Consider the following 12,500-nt stretch of genomic DNA (forward strand, 5'->3'; position numbering starts at 1 on the left):
ACACTATTTTACGCTGACGCAACGCTCGCTTAAGATTAAACTCGTGAGCCTTAAACGTGACGTATTAAGTGGAAGACCGCTTTTATCTCGACATTCCAACATGTTAATGTTCCCAACCCATGATAACAAGTGTAAGCGACAACAGTTTGTGGGGTAATGGGGTAGGAGATGAAGCACTCCATCAGCAGGTCATGAAAAGGTAGGATATACTTAAGTTGCCCGGCAAGACAGGTCGCAATCCTCTCCAAGGGATTACAATCCCCAAGGCCATGACAACAAGTTTGCAATGCAAGGTTTTATTTTGCGGGTTTTTATTCAGGTACGGAAACTAATTTTGCGGATGCGGGTCAATCCGCAAAATCCGCAAAGATCATAGAACCCGCACTGATTATCATGCAGCAGTACGTATTTAACTATCTTATGGTGACGGAACGCTTGACCACAGTAACTCTGGATTACAGTAAGTCGTGTTCTCAGTCGAAAACTGTTTGAGAGTGTCATTGATTACATTGTAAAACTCTTTATCGAGATCATGATAAAATTTGTACCAAGGAATAAATTTCATAAACTGTCGGTGGAAAGTGAAACGTGAAAATTTCGTTTAATCCGTTGTTGATGAAGATAAACAAAGCTAACCACTGCATAAGAAAGATTCATGAGAGCGAAAAACTCCAATTCGCCAGCTCTCCCTTGTCCGAGTAGCTCTGTTCTAATTCCATTATAAGACGGAGACGCGGACGAATTTTTTTTTTAAACGAAACGGTTGTCCCTAGGTTATCTCAACTAAGTCAGAAGTTCTATTAAGGTTACCTTCATAATCTCTTGACTTAGTCCATTAACCTTATATATATGATTCCTTTTGAAAATCGGAAATTACGAATTCGCAAATCCTTAATTCAACCTCACAACTCTGTTTTCTTAATCTCCAGGGTGAGTGGAATCGCCAATCTACGTGATCCGGAACTTTGCACGGCACATATCAATGCTGGAACCCGACCAAATTTGTTCTTCTTAGATGGCAAAGTCCGGATCACGTCAAATAAACATTGAAAGCGCAAGTGGTTTCTTAACAGCTTGTCGTCAAATTGATTATTTAGTGCTTGAATTTAAGGTAAATGCGGAATTTGAACGCACTACTGAATATACTTTACCAAAGGACTTCTGATCACCAGGTCCTTAATTTAAGAACACTTTTAGCGAAACTTTTTTCTTTTCTTTAAGTCTTCCTTACATTCGGAAAGTATCGAAAAACGCCCTGCCTTTTTGCTGTTGTACCACGAGGAAGTGAGTGCCTTGCCAGAGGCAAGAGGCACTGGAATTCTCTTATGGGTCTTTGAGTAAATAAGGAGAAGGTGAATTCTCTAAAAGGACATCTGCCGATGGTTAAGCTTTCGTCTTCTCGGACAAGAGAAATAAACTGAACTTATGGTCTCTGTAACGCAGTTGTTCATAAACACTCTAGAGCAATGCCGAGGATAATCCGCAAACTGTTTGCAAAGGCAAGTTAGCTAGTGGTGTCGGCGTTGTGATCTAGCTGAGCACTATACGTGTACCATCTAGCAGAGCAAAAACCATCTTCTGTTATAGACTTGCGAGAATTCCGCATTGTCATCCCAACCTTGTATAAGTTAATGGCCTATAAATTATAAATTATGAAATAATGGCCTTAGCTACTTAGTGACCGGTCTGGTTTTTATAGATTTCCGAAAAGCTTTTGATGTGATTGATAATGAACTTTTCTAAAAGTCCATATACGGTGCTCCTCCTTCTTCTGTTAATTGCGTGGTTCAAATCCTACCTGTCTGAGAGGAAGCAGTTTATTTCATTAGCGAAAAATACGTCTGAACAGTTGACGGTAAAGCAAGGTGTGCCCCAACGGTCAACTTTAGGTCCGTTGCTTTTCCTTTTGTTTGTCAACGATATGCCTCTTCACGTTCAAAACTGAGTCAACTATGGACATTTATGCAGACGATACCACCTTGTCTTCGAGTTCAAACTGGAAAAACCATACAATCATTCAATCAAACATTGACACTAGATCTGTGTAAAGTAGAGAGATGGGCCAGAGAAAACAAAATGTGGACTTACTTTTCATAAGCTTTCGAGCTCTCCTGAGCTCTTGGTCACACGAATGGTGTTGTTGGTGACGTCATCCTCGGAAGTAGGCGGGAATTCTGCATTGTCATCCCAACCTTGTCTTGGTCACCAGTCATGTGACCAAGAGCTCAAGAGAGCTCGAAAGCTTATGAAAAGTAAGTCCACAAAATATCTGGGGTATTCAAGTTTATGCTTTGCCTACTATCATATTCCCGGATAGATGAATCTTCACAGTACTAAAATGTACATGAATATACAGAAAACAAAAGCTTTGTAGGTAACGGGGAAGCGTCTACGGAAGCGCATGGTTCAAGTTTCAGGAAAACTGGAAGTAAAAACGGATAACGCAGAAATTGAAAACGTTGTAAACCATAAACTTCTTGGTATTATCATCGATGAAGATCTCACTTATCAAGTGCATGTTGACGAACTTTGCAATAAACTTTCTAAGCGACTTGGCCTCTTACGCCATATTAGCCCCCCATATTCAACCCCATCAAGATCAAAGTACAATTGCAATTAAATACCATTACAAAATTGATGCGTTTGACAAGTTTAGTGCACATGATGCAAGTGTCACCAATTTATCACATCACAAATATGTAGGCATTTGTTTTTGTGATTGTGCTGACAGTTTTCAGTTTTGATGAAATCTGTCGCGATTTTACGGTTCTGTTGTTTTGCGGTTACAAATGGACTACTGTGTAATGTCCTTCTCTTTTACGGCGGTTAAGGTGCATATACCAGCTTCTGTAATACTCGTCTAAGATTGTCACAACAAGTGAGGGTCAGTGATTAGGGCGCCTGCTTTGAGATCCGGAAATCCCGGGTTCGGGACTACTTGAATTTGATACTAGTAGTCCCTGGTTCAACTTCTATGGTGGTTGGTGCACTTGTAAATATCCCCCCACCCCTCCGGGACGGGAGCCCCCATATAAGAAGGGGAGGGATGCTCGTCGGAGATTTTAAATTAAACCCCTAAAGGACACCAATCTGGGCGTGGCCCAGGCTTTTTTGACACCTAAAAGAGACCATGTTAAAACACAGAGAAATGAAAAATACAGTGACTTTTAATGATGGCAAAGAAATTATCATCTAATACTTTCACCTACGTGAAGAAATATAACGGATTTGTGTAAATATACACATATTTGTTCGCACGCAATCCTAAGGGATTGCCAAGCCAGCTGATTTGGGATTCTTAAAACTTGTTGTGTTCTGTCCTTTCGTTTCATTGGCCATGAAAAGCCCACTGTGAGAAAATAGTACTTATCCTCGAATCGAAGAAAATAGAAAAACTGACAAGCTATCGTGTCCTTTTTCGTGAACGTCCTATCCCCGGAATGGTGCTTTTTAACTGCGCTGTCCAAAGTTCATTCTTAAGCTTATACACGTCTAGTCAGAATAACAGGTCATGAAAGCTTGAGGGGAAAAAAGACATATTTGTAATATAAACATGTCTCGGCAGTTATATGTCAAACAACACAAAGTTAATTGTTGTCAAGTTTTTTGTTTTATCAGTGGCATTTTGTGTACTTATTAATACCTCAAATCTGTCTAAACATGTCACTAACTAAGAAAGTAGTATCTCCTTTTCTTAGCTCCTAGCAGCGATGTTGAGGTGTATACGCAGATAACCATATTTATAAAGGCAACTAAATCCAGTAGGCAACCCTATGAAACGCTTTAGAAGAATCCATTCCTTTTATTGTCATCGACACAAAGTATATGCAACGCTCACGGATTTCTTCATAAGTCCTTTATAATAAAGACTATAATTTGTAAGGTTAAACCAGTTGCAAAACGGTACCAGCCGTTACTAAGATACAATGACATAAAATACAATGAAATAAAATAATCGTTGCCATCATAATGATTATCGTAAGGAAAACGAAGAAGAAGAAGAAACAGACTGTAGATAGCACAGTTAATTCAAAAGCTTTATGATGTGCTGTCTGTGTCCTTTATACTCAATCCGATCCTGATAGGTTCTCACTGTTTCCAGTCACAGGATTCTCCTGCAAAAATCAAGATCTAGAAATTAAAATTATGGACCTTTACGTAACCGATGCCATATTGGTATTTGGATAATTTGTATAAATTCACTGACCTCAGGTGTCATCCCAGAAAAAAAAAAGTGAATTCCCAATACAAGAATTAACCCAGATGTCTAAAACCTCTCCAAAACGAAAGGATTATAACAAATTCCTTCACGGTCAGAAAATTGTAATTAACATCCAGCATTTTTGTAACCTTAATTCGGACTGGATATTTTCCTAAAATTTCATTAGTTCTTTTTTGCGGCTCTCACCTTTTTCTTCTTTTTCTCCCGGATATCCCGGTTTCCTTTTAATCCCACGGAATCCTCAAGCTCGTCTTTACTACTTTCCCGGGGCCCTGATTCACCTAAAACACATTGAACGTTTTACTCAGAACATAGAAGGACTATTGCTGATGCATAGACGACATAACAATAAGTAAGGTTGGCACAATCGGTTAGTGCGGGGCCTTGCCTTGGTGCAGCAGGTCCGGGTTTTCATTTCCGGAACTCACATCCTTGCTTGCACCTCTTCTAACATGAGCGCACCCGTCGACTAACGGTTTGTCAGTTCAGTTACTGTTACGAGGTATCGACGTTAGAAATGGTTACTTTACTTGACTTTTATGAGAAGCTTGATAGTATTCCTCAAACGCTCTATGCCGTGAAGTTTTATTTTAAACTATCCGCAACTGCGCTTTAGGGAATAAACGCTTTAATAAATACGAAAAAGTTTCCATGTTATGGGGGAAGGGTGAGGTGTCCTTTTGTATGCCTTCTTGCTTCTGGGTGAATTAATTAAATAAAAATAAATAAATAAAGAAATAAAGAAATAAATAAAACAATAATAGTAAATAATCACCAAAGGGGCATTTGAGCCATCGAGCCAATTAAGATTAAATTAAAACAGGTTAAAAATGAGCCTATTTTCTTATTAAGAAATAAAGGAATCCCAAAGGAATAAATCAATGGGTTGCTTCACTGACCGACTGACTGTCTCGGGGAGTTTAGCTGGCATAAACTTGATCGTAATCTGCTGAAAAAGGGAATCTCGGTTTGTGCAATTTGTTCACTTTGAATTAAGCGGAAGAAAATGTAAGAATATTTTTAGCTAACTCAAGTTGGTCCGTATGATTGGAGATAAAAACCTTTTTGCTTCGTCGTTTAGCCAATGTATACTTAAGACCTTGAGTACACTTTCTCCCAATAGGGCTTTCATAACTAGCCAACAGAGTAATCTCTGGTTACTATTTAGGAGAAGGATCAGCCTCGGTTAGACCATTGGCTGCATTTTTGTCTTCGCGAGTGGTCAGGAATACGAATCCACCAAGCTTTGTACAAAAAAACAAACAAACAAAAAACAAACAAAAAAAAACAAAAAAAAAAACAAAAAGGCATCTGGCTGTCTTTTTTCGGGTTGTAAAGGTAATCACATGGTTTCGATAGCAATTTGGACTAAATGAAGATAAATAAATATTTAAAAAGACTAACACAATTTGACGAGTTTGAAGGGCGAGTGCAATTTGTCCGAAACAAATTTACGAGTGCTCATTTATTCCAAATTACACCGGAATAAAGGGGATTACCTGTTAATAAGACACGAGTAAAAAAATCGGTAGAGATTATCCTAATTTTGCAGAAGCAACGGGCACAAAACACGCAATCTGGGAAATGTTGTGCCATTCCAGGGCTCGTGTTTGATCTGTGAGTTTCTTCCATCTTTGCTTGATTATGTTCTGAATTACTGAATTACATTTTTTTTCTTTGTGTATGATTAGGTTTCCAACTACATAGATATTTTTTGGGTAATTTCGATATATAAAACTGCGAATAATCAAGTGCCTTTGTTTTGGTGTGTCAACACTTGCCTTTTCCTCTATCACGTCAGGGATCTCATTTGGGGCCAGTAGCTCCGTGATCTCCGTTTCGTCCTTGTTTCCTTGCATGGCCACGCGGATTCCAGATTCTCCTTTAGCTCCTGGTATTCCATTTTTTCCATCTACACCAGTCATTCCTTGTGCCAGTCCCCGCCTGCCTTTTGGACCTCGCCGGTCTGGCGATTGCTTTACATGTACTTTGCCTGGAGCTCCAATCACAGCAAAGAAACGCCCTTGTTTCCCTAGTTCTTTCCGGATATTTTCTAAAGCGAGACAACAGCAGGTTGTTAGTGACTTCTCTGCTTGCCGTTCTGGAATCTTATTCAGGAACGCTACTGGTTACCGTACTGGTAAGCGACACTTCCCCAAACTGATACATGAGGATGTTCACTTAAAAGCCGGATAACGTTACCCGGCAGGTATCAAGAAATGGTCTACTGCAGTGGCTCAACTTTTTACTCACATTTCCAAACAAACCCCTATTGTTCTGTTGCGTGCTCAGGCAATTGAGCGGAAAATTGACGAGAGTTAATTTTAATATTCGCAAAAATTGTTTGTATGTTTGATATACTAGACACGGTAAAGTTAAAAGTACGCACACACTAAAAAGGCCTCAGGAAAGAATGGAGTAACGTTTCCCTAATTCTTTTCATTATCATGCCTGTAATTCTTTAGTGCCTTAGTGCCCTTTCTAAGTTTTCAAACAGGTAAAAGTTACAAAATACGATCAAAACTTTCCTGTGATTCCAAGAACATTATTTATTTAGCTTCGTGCAAGAAATGTCGCCTTCAATACATTGGTTCTTCAACAACTGACTTTCGAGTTAGATTTCGCAACCATAAGTCTGCTATGGTTACTAAGAAAAAGACTTGTGAGGTAGCAGTACATTTCAACAAAACACCACATGATTTAAGCGACTTCTCATTCCAATGTATTGATCAAGTGCAGGAGACTGTCAACAACTCATGCAGCATCGAGAAACTTCTGGGTTCCGAGTGAGTTATTATTGCGTATCTCTACAGTTATTAGATGCAAGCACTGCTTCAAGCTCCTTCGGTATTCTACACTACATCTGACGACTCGTCAGTTTCACACCGTGAAAATGCTGGTTATTTTGTATAAAGCAACTTCGTTTGTTTCTCATTAACCTCCTAAGAAATGCACTCTAAATCTTGTTTATGGCAAAAGCAGGCGTACAGGTGTGAGGGTTAAAGTTGGTTTACGGTGTCTTCACTATCGTCTGTTTCTTCTTTCTTGTAATAGGCGTGGAATATATAGATCAGCTAAGTGGCATTGCTTATGAACCTGAATAAAACTGAAGTACCCTTGATACCGAAGGCGCTAAGATATGCGTCCATCAAGTAAGGTGCTTAGTAAGGAGTACTTCACGACTAATTCAACAGGCGCGCAGACGTATACAACATAACTGTATGGAAATGTAGAACGCACTTGTAACATTTTGCTCATTCATTGAATGTACAGACTCGCCGTTTTACCTGGCTCCATATTTACAGAGGGAAAAGGAAAAAGGATATAGGCCTCTAGGTCTAGACTCCATCTTCAGAGGTGGCGGGAGAATCGAAGTAAGATAGTTACACTGGAGTACCGGGCTTCCAGTGATCGGAATTATCAGATTTCTTACCTGGAGTGTTATCTTTGTTTGCCGTGTTCTGACAACCAGCTGGGTAGTTTGCCGTGGCCTTCACTTGTTCAGCTTCTTGCCAGAGCTCCAGCTCTTTGACTTGCCGTTCAACGTATAAATTCCGTATGAACAGAACGACAGTCAAACAACTGCCAAAAAAAGACAAAATGCAGAATAGCAGAAGGAGAGTCTGTCCAGGGCCTTCCATTGCTGTACGTCTTTGGAGCTGGGTCAATTGCTAGTATGACGGACTGAACCCTTTTTTAACTTGACTTTTATACTTGATCTTCAGACTATTAAATTGCACTGTCTAAAATCAGATTTATTTGAACATATTGCTGAAAGCGGAAAACACATTTCATTGATTCTAAGTGCTGAATTACTAGAAAGAACTGACGTATTAAAGCAGATTAAGATATGTTACAATTTTGACAGAAAAAAAAAATTGGAAACATAAAAACTTAGAAAATAATAAATTTTGGTCCGGCCGCTAGAAGATTCTCTATTTTTTTCTTTTTTTTCCCTTTTTTCTTTTCATTTTTTTTTCTCTTCTGAATGGGCCGGAAATGTTGCGTCAGAGTAGGGCGTAAGGGTCGCTGCGCTAATTTTCTATTTTCATCCGTTAATTAATATAAGTGATTAGATCAGCTCAGACAACAGGGAATGATTGAGACAATTAGAATTAAATGAAGGAAATCAGGAAATGCTTATTTTTGACCCCACGGCTTATACGAGTATCAAAGCGATGCTCTTAACAACAAAACGTAATTGTAACTGTCTGATCATAATTGCGTTAAACGAAAACTTTCCAAGCGGACGTCCGCAGGGAAGTTTGTCTTACTGTACATGGTGAATAAATCAATTGATGCACAGCTGCTTTCTAATTCACTGTCGTCTAAGTGCACTTGATACATCTGTTGCATGGATTTATAGCAACCAGCAGAAAACATGCTGATTACTCCCTCGTTGGGGTTCTACAATTGACTTGTCAATTTACGCCGGCAGCTGATTGCATCGTCGAGGCATGTTTACTCATGAAATCAATCAATCGCTGAAGGAAATGTCCACACGATTATATGGGGATTTACCCTGGTTCCGTCATCGTTATGACAAAACAATTTCTCAACGAATGGTTGAGCGAAGGGTGATACGAGCAACCCGGTCAGACTTGACACTCTTTTCGAAGTGTTTGCAGGCAAACGGGGTAAAGGAAAGAGTTTTTGTGAGATGGAGTTTAACGTTCTTATCCGAGAATTGATACCAAAGAGCTTTATCATTTGTGTATGTCGTTACAGAGGGGATTTGAGACCCAGGCGTGCCTGATTGATGCTCGCTTCAAATTAATGAACTCTTCACTAGTTGCAATAAAAATAACGTTACTAAAATCCCATGTTTCCCGCTTTCCCAAAAACGAAGTCGGAAAGCTCCGGCGTATATTACTCGGAAAAATATGCAAGTTCTTCTAAAAACGGAACGATTTTTCAGAGAATAGAAGAGTGTTTTGGAAGCCATGCATGATAAACTTGCTTCGGGTGGAAAAATGGTCCCTCGACATGGAATTTTCCGGCGTCTGAAATTGTGACGAACGAGACCGAAAATTCAGTACTTAAACATCTTGAAGCCTCAGCCGACTGACGCAAGGCTCTCCCTACAGTGAACCTAGTATTACTAACACTTCGCCTTCTTCTAGAAACCAACTTAAGTTCAGAAATGAGCCATTCGTTCTATAAAGGGACAAAACCCTAAATTAACTAATTGGTAACAGTTTTTATCACTGCTTTGGAAGTTCCTGATTCTGTGCAGGTTATTAACTTTGAATTAATTTTGCTAAAAAAATAATTAATCATTTTGTAATTTATTGGGGGACAGATGGTCTCTCTTGTTAATGTTTACTCCAAGCGTTTCAGTGATGCAACTTATTTTCATCACTGAGGACTCGTATCCTCCAACGCAGACGTCCTTAGGGTTTCGTCACGCATTTCCTCCCCCACGTGGGGAGGGGAGTGGGAGGCTACGAGTCCTCTTGAAAATCGGGAAATATGAATGCAGAAATCCTTCATCAGCCGCACAGTTCTATTATCTTAACCCTGAAGGTTTGAGTGGAGTAAGCCAGTATTATACATGTCATACGTGATGCGGAACTCTCAGAAAAAAACAAATCGCCCATCAATGCTGAAATCTGGCCAAATATGTTCACCATATCATGTCGAATAGATGTTTAAAGCATTACTTAATGATGTTTCCGGTACAACTTGTCATCAATTTCATTGAAAGCTTTAATTTAACCTTACTTGGAATTTGAACCTACTGCTGAATATACTTTACGAGAGCACTTTAGATTTCTTGCTCTCAGGTTATCTAAAGAAGCTATACATCTTGCGGGAGTGAGTGTGTCGCCTTAGGGGGATAAATACTCTCAAGGGTCTCTTAGTAAATAAGGAGACGGTCATCCCTTTGAAAGTACATTTGCAAGCAGTTCAACTTTGAGTCTTCTCGGACAAGGGAAAATGAACTGAACTTATTGCCTCTGGACAGCTGTTCATAAACATTGTGTGGCAATGCAATGTCGTGAATAATCCACGCACTGTTTTTTGGCTTAGTGACCTAGCAATGTCATGATTTCCCAATGGCTATTGCAATATAAAACAATATTGCCAGCGGCAAAACAACGGATGCACCCATCTCATCAGTACAGGCCGGAGAGAGAGCAATTTTAGTATAAGTAAAATAACGATAAAAGAAAAGTGACACTGTATTAATAGGTGAACTGAGGACAATTAACTCAAATACTCGGAAACGTTGTCTCATATTAGCAACACGATACACTGAAGAACAAATCAATTTGTAGTCATACAACACGAATGTTAACAAAGTTTCAGGCTCCAATCGCAGGAAAAAATAGGACGTTCATCTTCAGACCCCTTTGTTTCGGATGCGAACGGATAAGTTGTGCATTTGTCCGGCACCGTGGACGACAAAGTTGATATTTTCGCCTTCCACCATCGTTGACGATCTTGGTTTCCAAACCACCTACGACGAGCCTTTACCAAAAATTGTCAGTTCCTGACATCACAGAAGGTATCCAAATTAAAGGTCACGAAAGTAATTGATTAATTAAGTTCATTAAGCGATCATGAGCGGGCTACGAGAGCACTTGCAAAAGTATGCTTAAGATCCGGCGTGTGTCCTTCGAGATATCTACAATGGCGTTACGTACGTTCTACAATAAGGGCAAAAAAATCTCTAACTAGACTGATTCGAACTGTTACGGTAAAGAGATAAGGAATGATGGATTTTTTCATGTTTATACCTTCTTTTACTTATTTTTCTTTCTTTCCACAATAAAAGAAACTACAAATCGTATTTACACCCATACACTTCTGTAAGTTAACACTAAAATAATCCTCAAAAAGAAAGAAAAGAAAATGTCATAGCTGTATTTAGCGCTGCCGCACTAACTAGGGACAGCAAACTGTACAGATATCAAATCCAATCAAACCATACCAAATCTTGTTTTTCAGTAGAGAGGAAAACCGGTGTAGCCGGAGAAAAACCACCGCTCGGAGCAGAGTAGATAGATAACCAACAAACTAAACCCACGTACGGACGCCGAGTCTGGGAGTATTCGAGTGCTCTCACCACTGCGCTATATAGTTATTTGCCACAATTCTAAATTCGTCAATTTTTAAATTCTTCACATAAAATTTCATCTAAGTAAGGTTTCTTCTCGATGTCTTTGCAAGTATATAAGCATTTCTTAGGCAAGAATACCGTTAGGCGAGACTTGTATTCATTTGGTAAATTTGTCATTCACCGTGGAACGGAGTCTTCGAACGTATCCAGTAAATAAAATTCGCTGGTTTCAGAATTATCGCTTTGTCTTGTGTTAGCTATGGAATTACTTGTTTTCATTATAAACTAACTGAGATCGACATCTACCAAATGCGTGCAAAAAATTATTTATAGATGTTAGTACGTGAGAGAATGCCCCTGAGGCCCCGGTATTTGTTGAGAAAGGGCATTGGTATTTTCGATTTTTCGGAATCCAATTTTTTGCGCCAAAAAAATTCATTTTTTCGGTTTTAGTGTCTGTTGCGGTTTGTGGTTTTCCCAGTTTTAGCATTTTTTAATCACCGGTTTCCGGCTGTTGGGGATTGTGTGTGTCAGCTGTGCGCACATTCTACAACATTGCTGCCATTTCGTGTGAATTATACTTAGGCACCAGGGCCCGGTTTTTCAAAAGCCAATTAACGCTAATCCCAGATTAAAAATTAACTAAGGAGTTTATTTCTCTACTCCCAAGTGCTGTTCAACGCTGATATTCGGCAAAACTTTACATTAGAGGGAATCAATCTAAAAAAAAAAAAAACAAAAATAAGCAAAATAAATTTTCACCAAAAAGCAGAAAACAAGAAACAAAAATTTACGCTAATCCTGGATTAAGTTAATCGGCTTTCGAACAGCCGGGCCCAGAAACAGGCTCAATTACAAGTTCGCGTGCTACACGAATTGATACAAAATTAGTTCGATTACGGTTTCATAAACTCGGTTTTGATAGTTTTGTTACAGTTTTCGGTTTTGATCAAGAGTACAGCGGATTTTCGGTCCTGAGTGTTTTTTTTTTTCGGTGCCATGGATCAAAGAAGCATGCAAAAAGTGAAATGTGCGTCCTTGACAATGAGTTTGCTTAAATGGGCAAATTGTTTGTTTGTTATTTGTTTAAGCAGGTTGAAGTTTTGGCAGCTATTCAGCTGATGTGGACCTACTATACCCACCCAACCATATACACACAGAGGACAGCCACAACACCGGGAACTTCATCCCCTACTCTTCTCGAATAGTGTG

At 39.3% G+C, this 12,500-nt stretch overlaps 1 protein-coding gene across 1 annotated transcript; it reads right to left on the reverse strand.

Annotated features, from left to right (window-relative positions):
• Window positions 1–3,155: 3,155 nt before the first annotated feature.
• Window positions 3,156–8,065, reverse strand: LOC138004206 (uncharacterized). The gene is made up of 4 exons (XM_068850663.1): window positions 7,656–8,065; window positions 6,004–6,275; window positions 4,409–4,503; window positions 3,156–4,115 (listed from the first exon to the last, which is right to left on the reverse strand). The coding sequence occupies exons 1-3, from the start codon at window positions 7,861–7,863 to the stop codon at window positions 4,447–4,449; spliced, it is 537 nt and encodes a 178-aa protein (XP_068706764.1). The 5' UTR covers window positions 7,864–8,065; the 3' UTR covers window positions 3,156–4,115; window positions 4,409–4,446.
• Between the last annotated feature and the right edge of the window lie 4,435 nt (window positions 8,066–12,500).

This window comes from Montipora foliosa, chromosome 5 (assembly GCF_036669935.1).
Source record: "Montipora foliosa isolate CH-2021 chromosome 5, ASM3666993v2, whole genome shotgun sequence".
NCBI lineage: Eukaryota > Metazoa > Cnidaria > Anthozoa > Scleractinia > Acroporidae > Montipora > Montipora foliosa.

Coding starts and splice junctions, on each gene's coding strand:
- LOC138004206 (XM_068850663.1), bottom strand. CDS start 7,863: ATGGAAGGCCCTGGACAGACTCTCCTTCTGCTATTCTGCATTTTGTCT. Junction 6,276..7,655: donor AAACAAAGATAACACTCCAG/GTAAGAAATCTG, acceptor GTCTCGCTTTAG/AAAATATCCGGAAAGAACTA. Junction 4,504..6,003: donor CTGACGTGATAGAGGAAAAG/GCAAGTGTTGAC, acceptor AATGTGTTTTAG/GTGAATCAGGGCCCCGGGAA.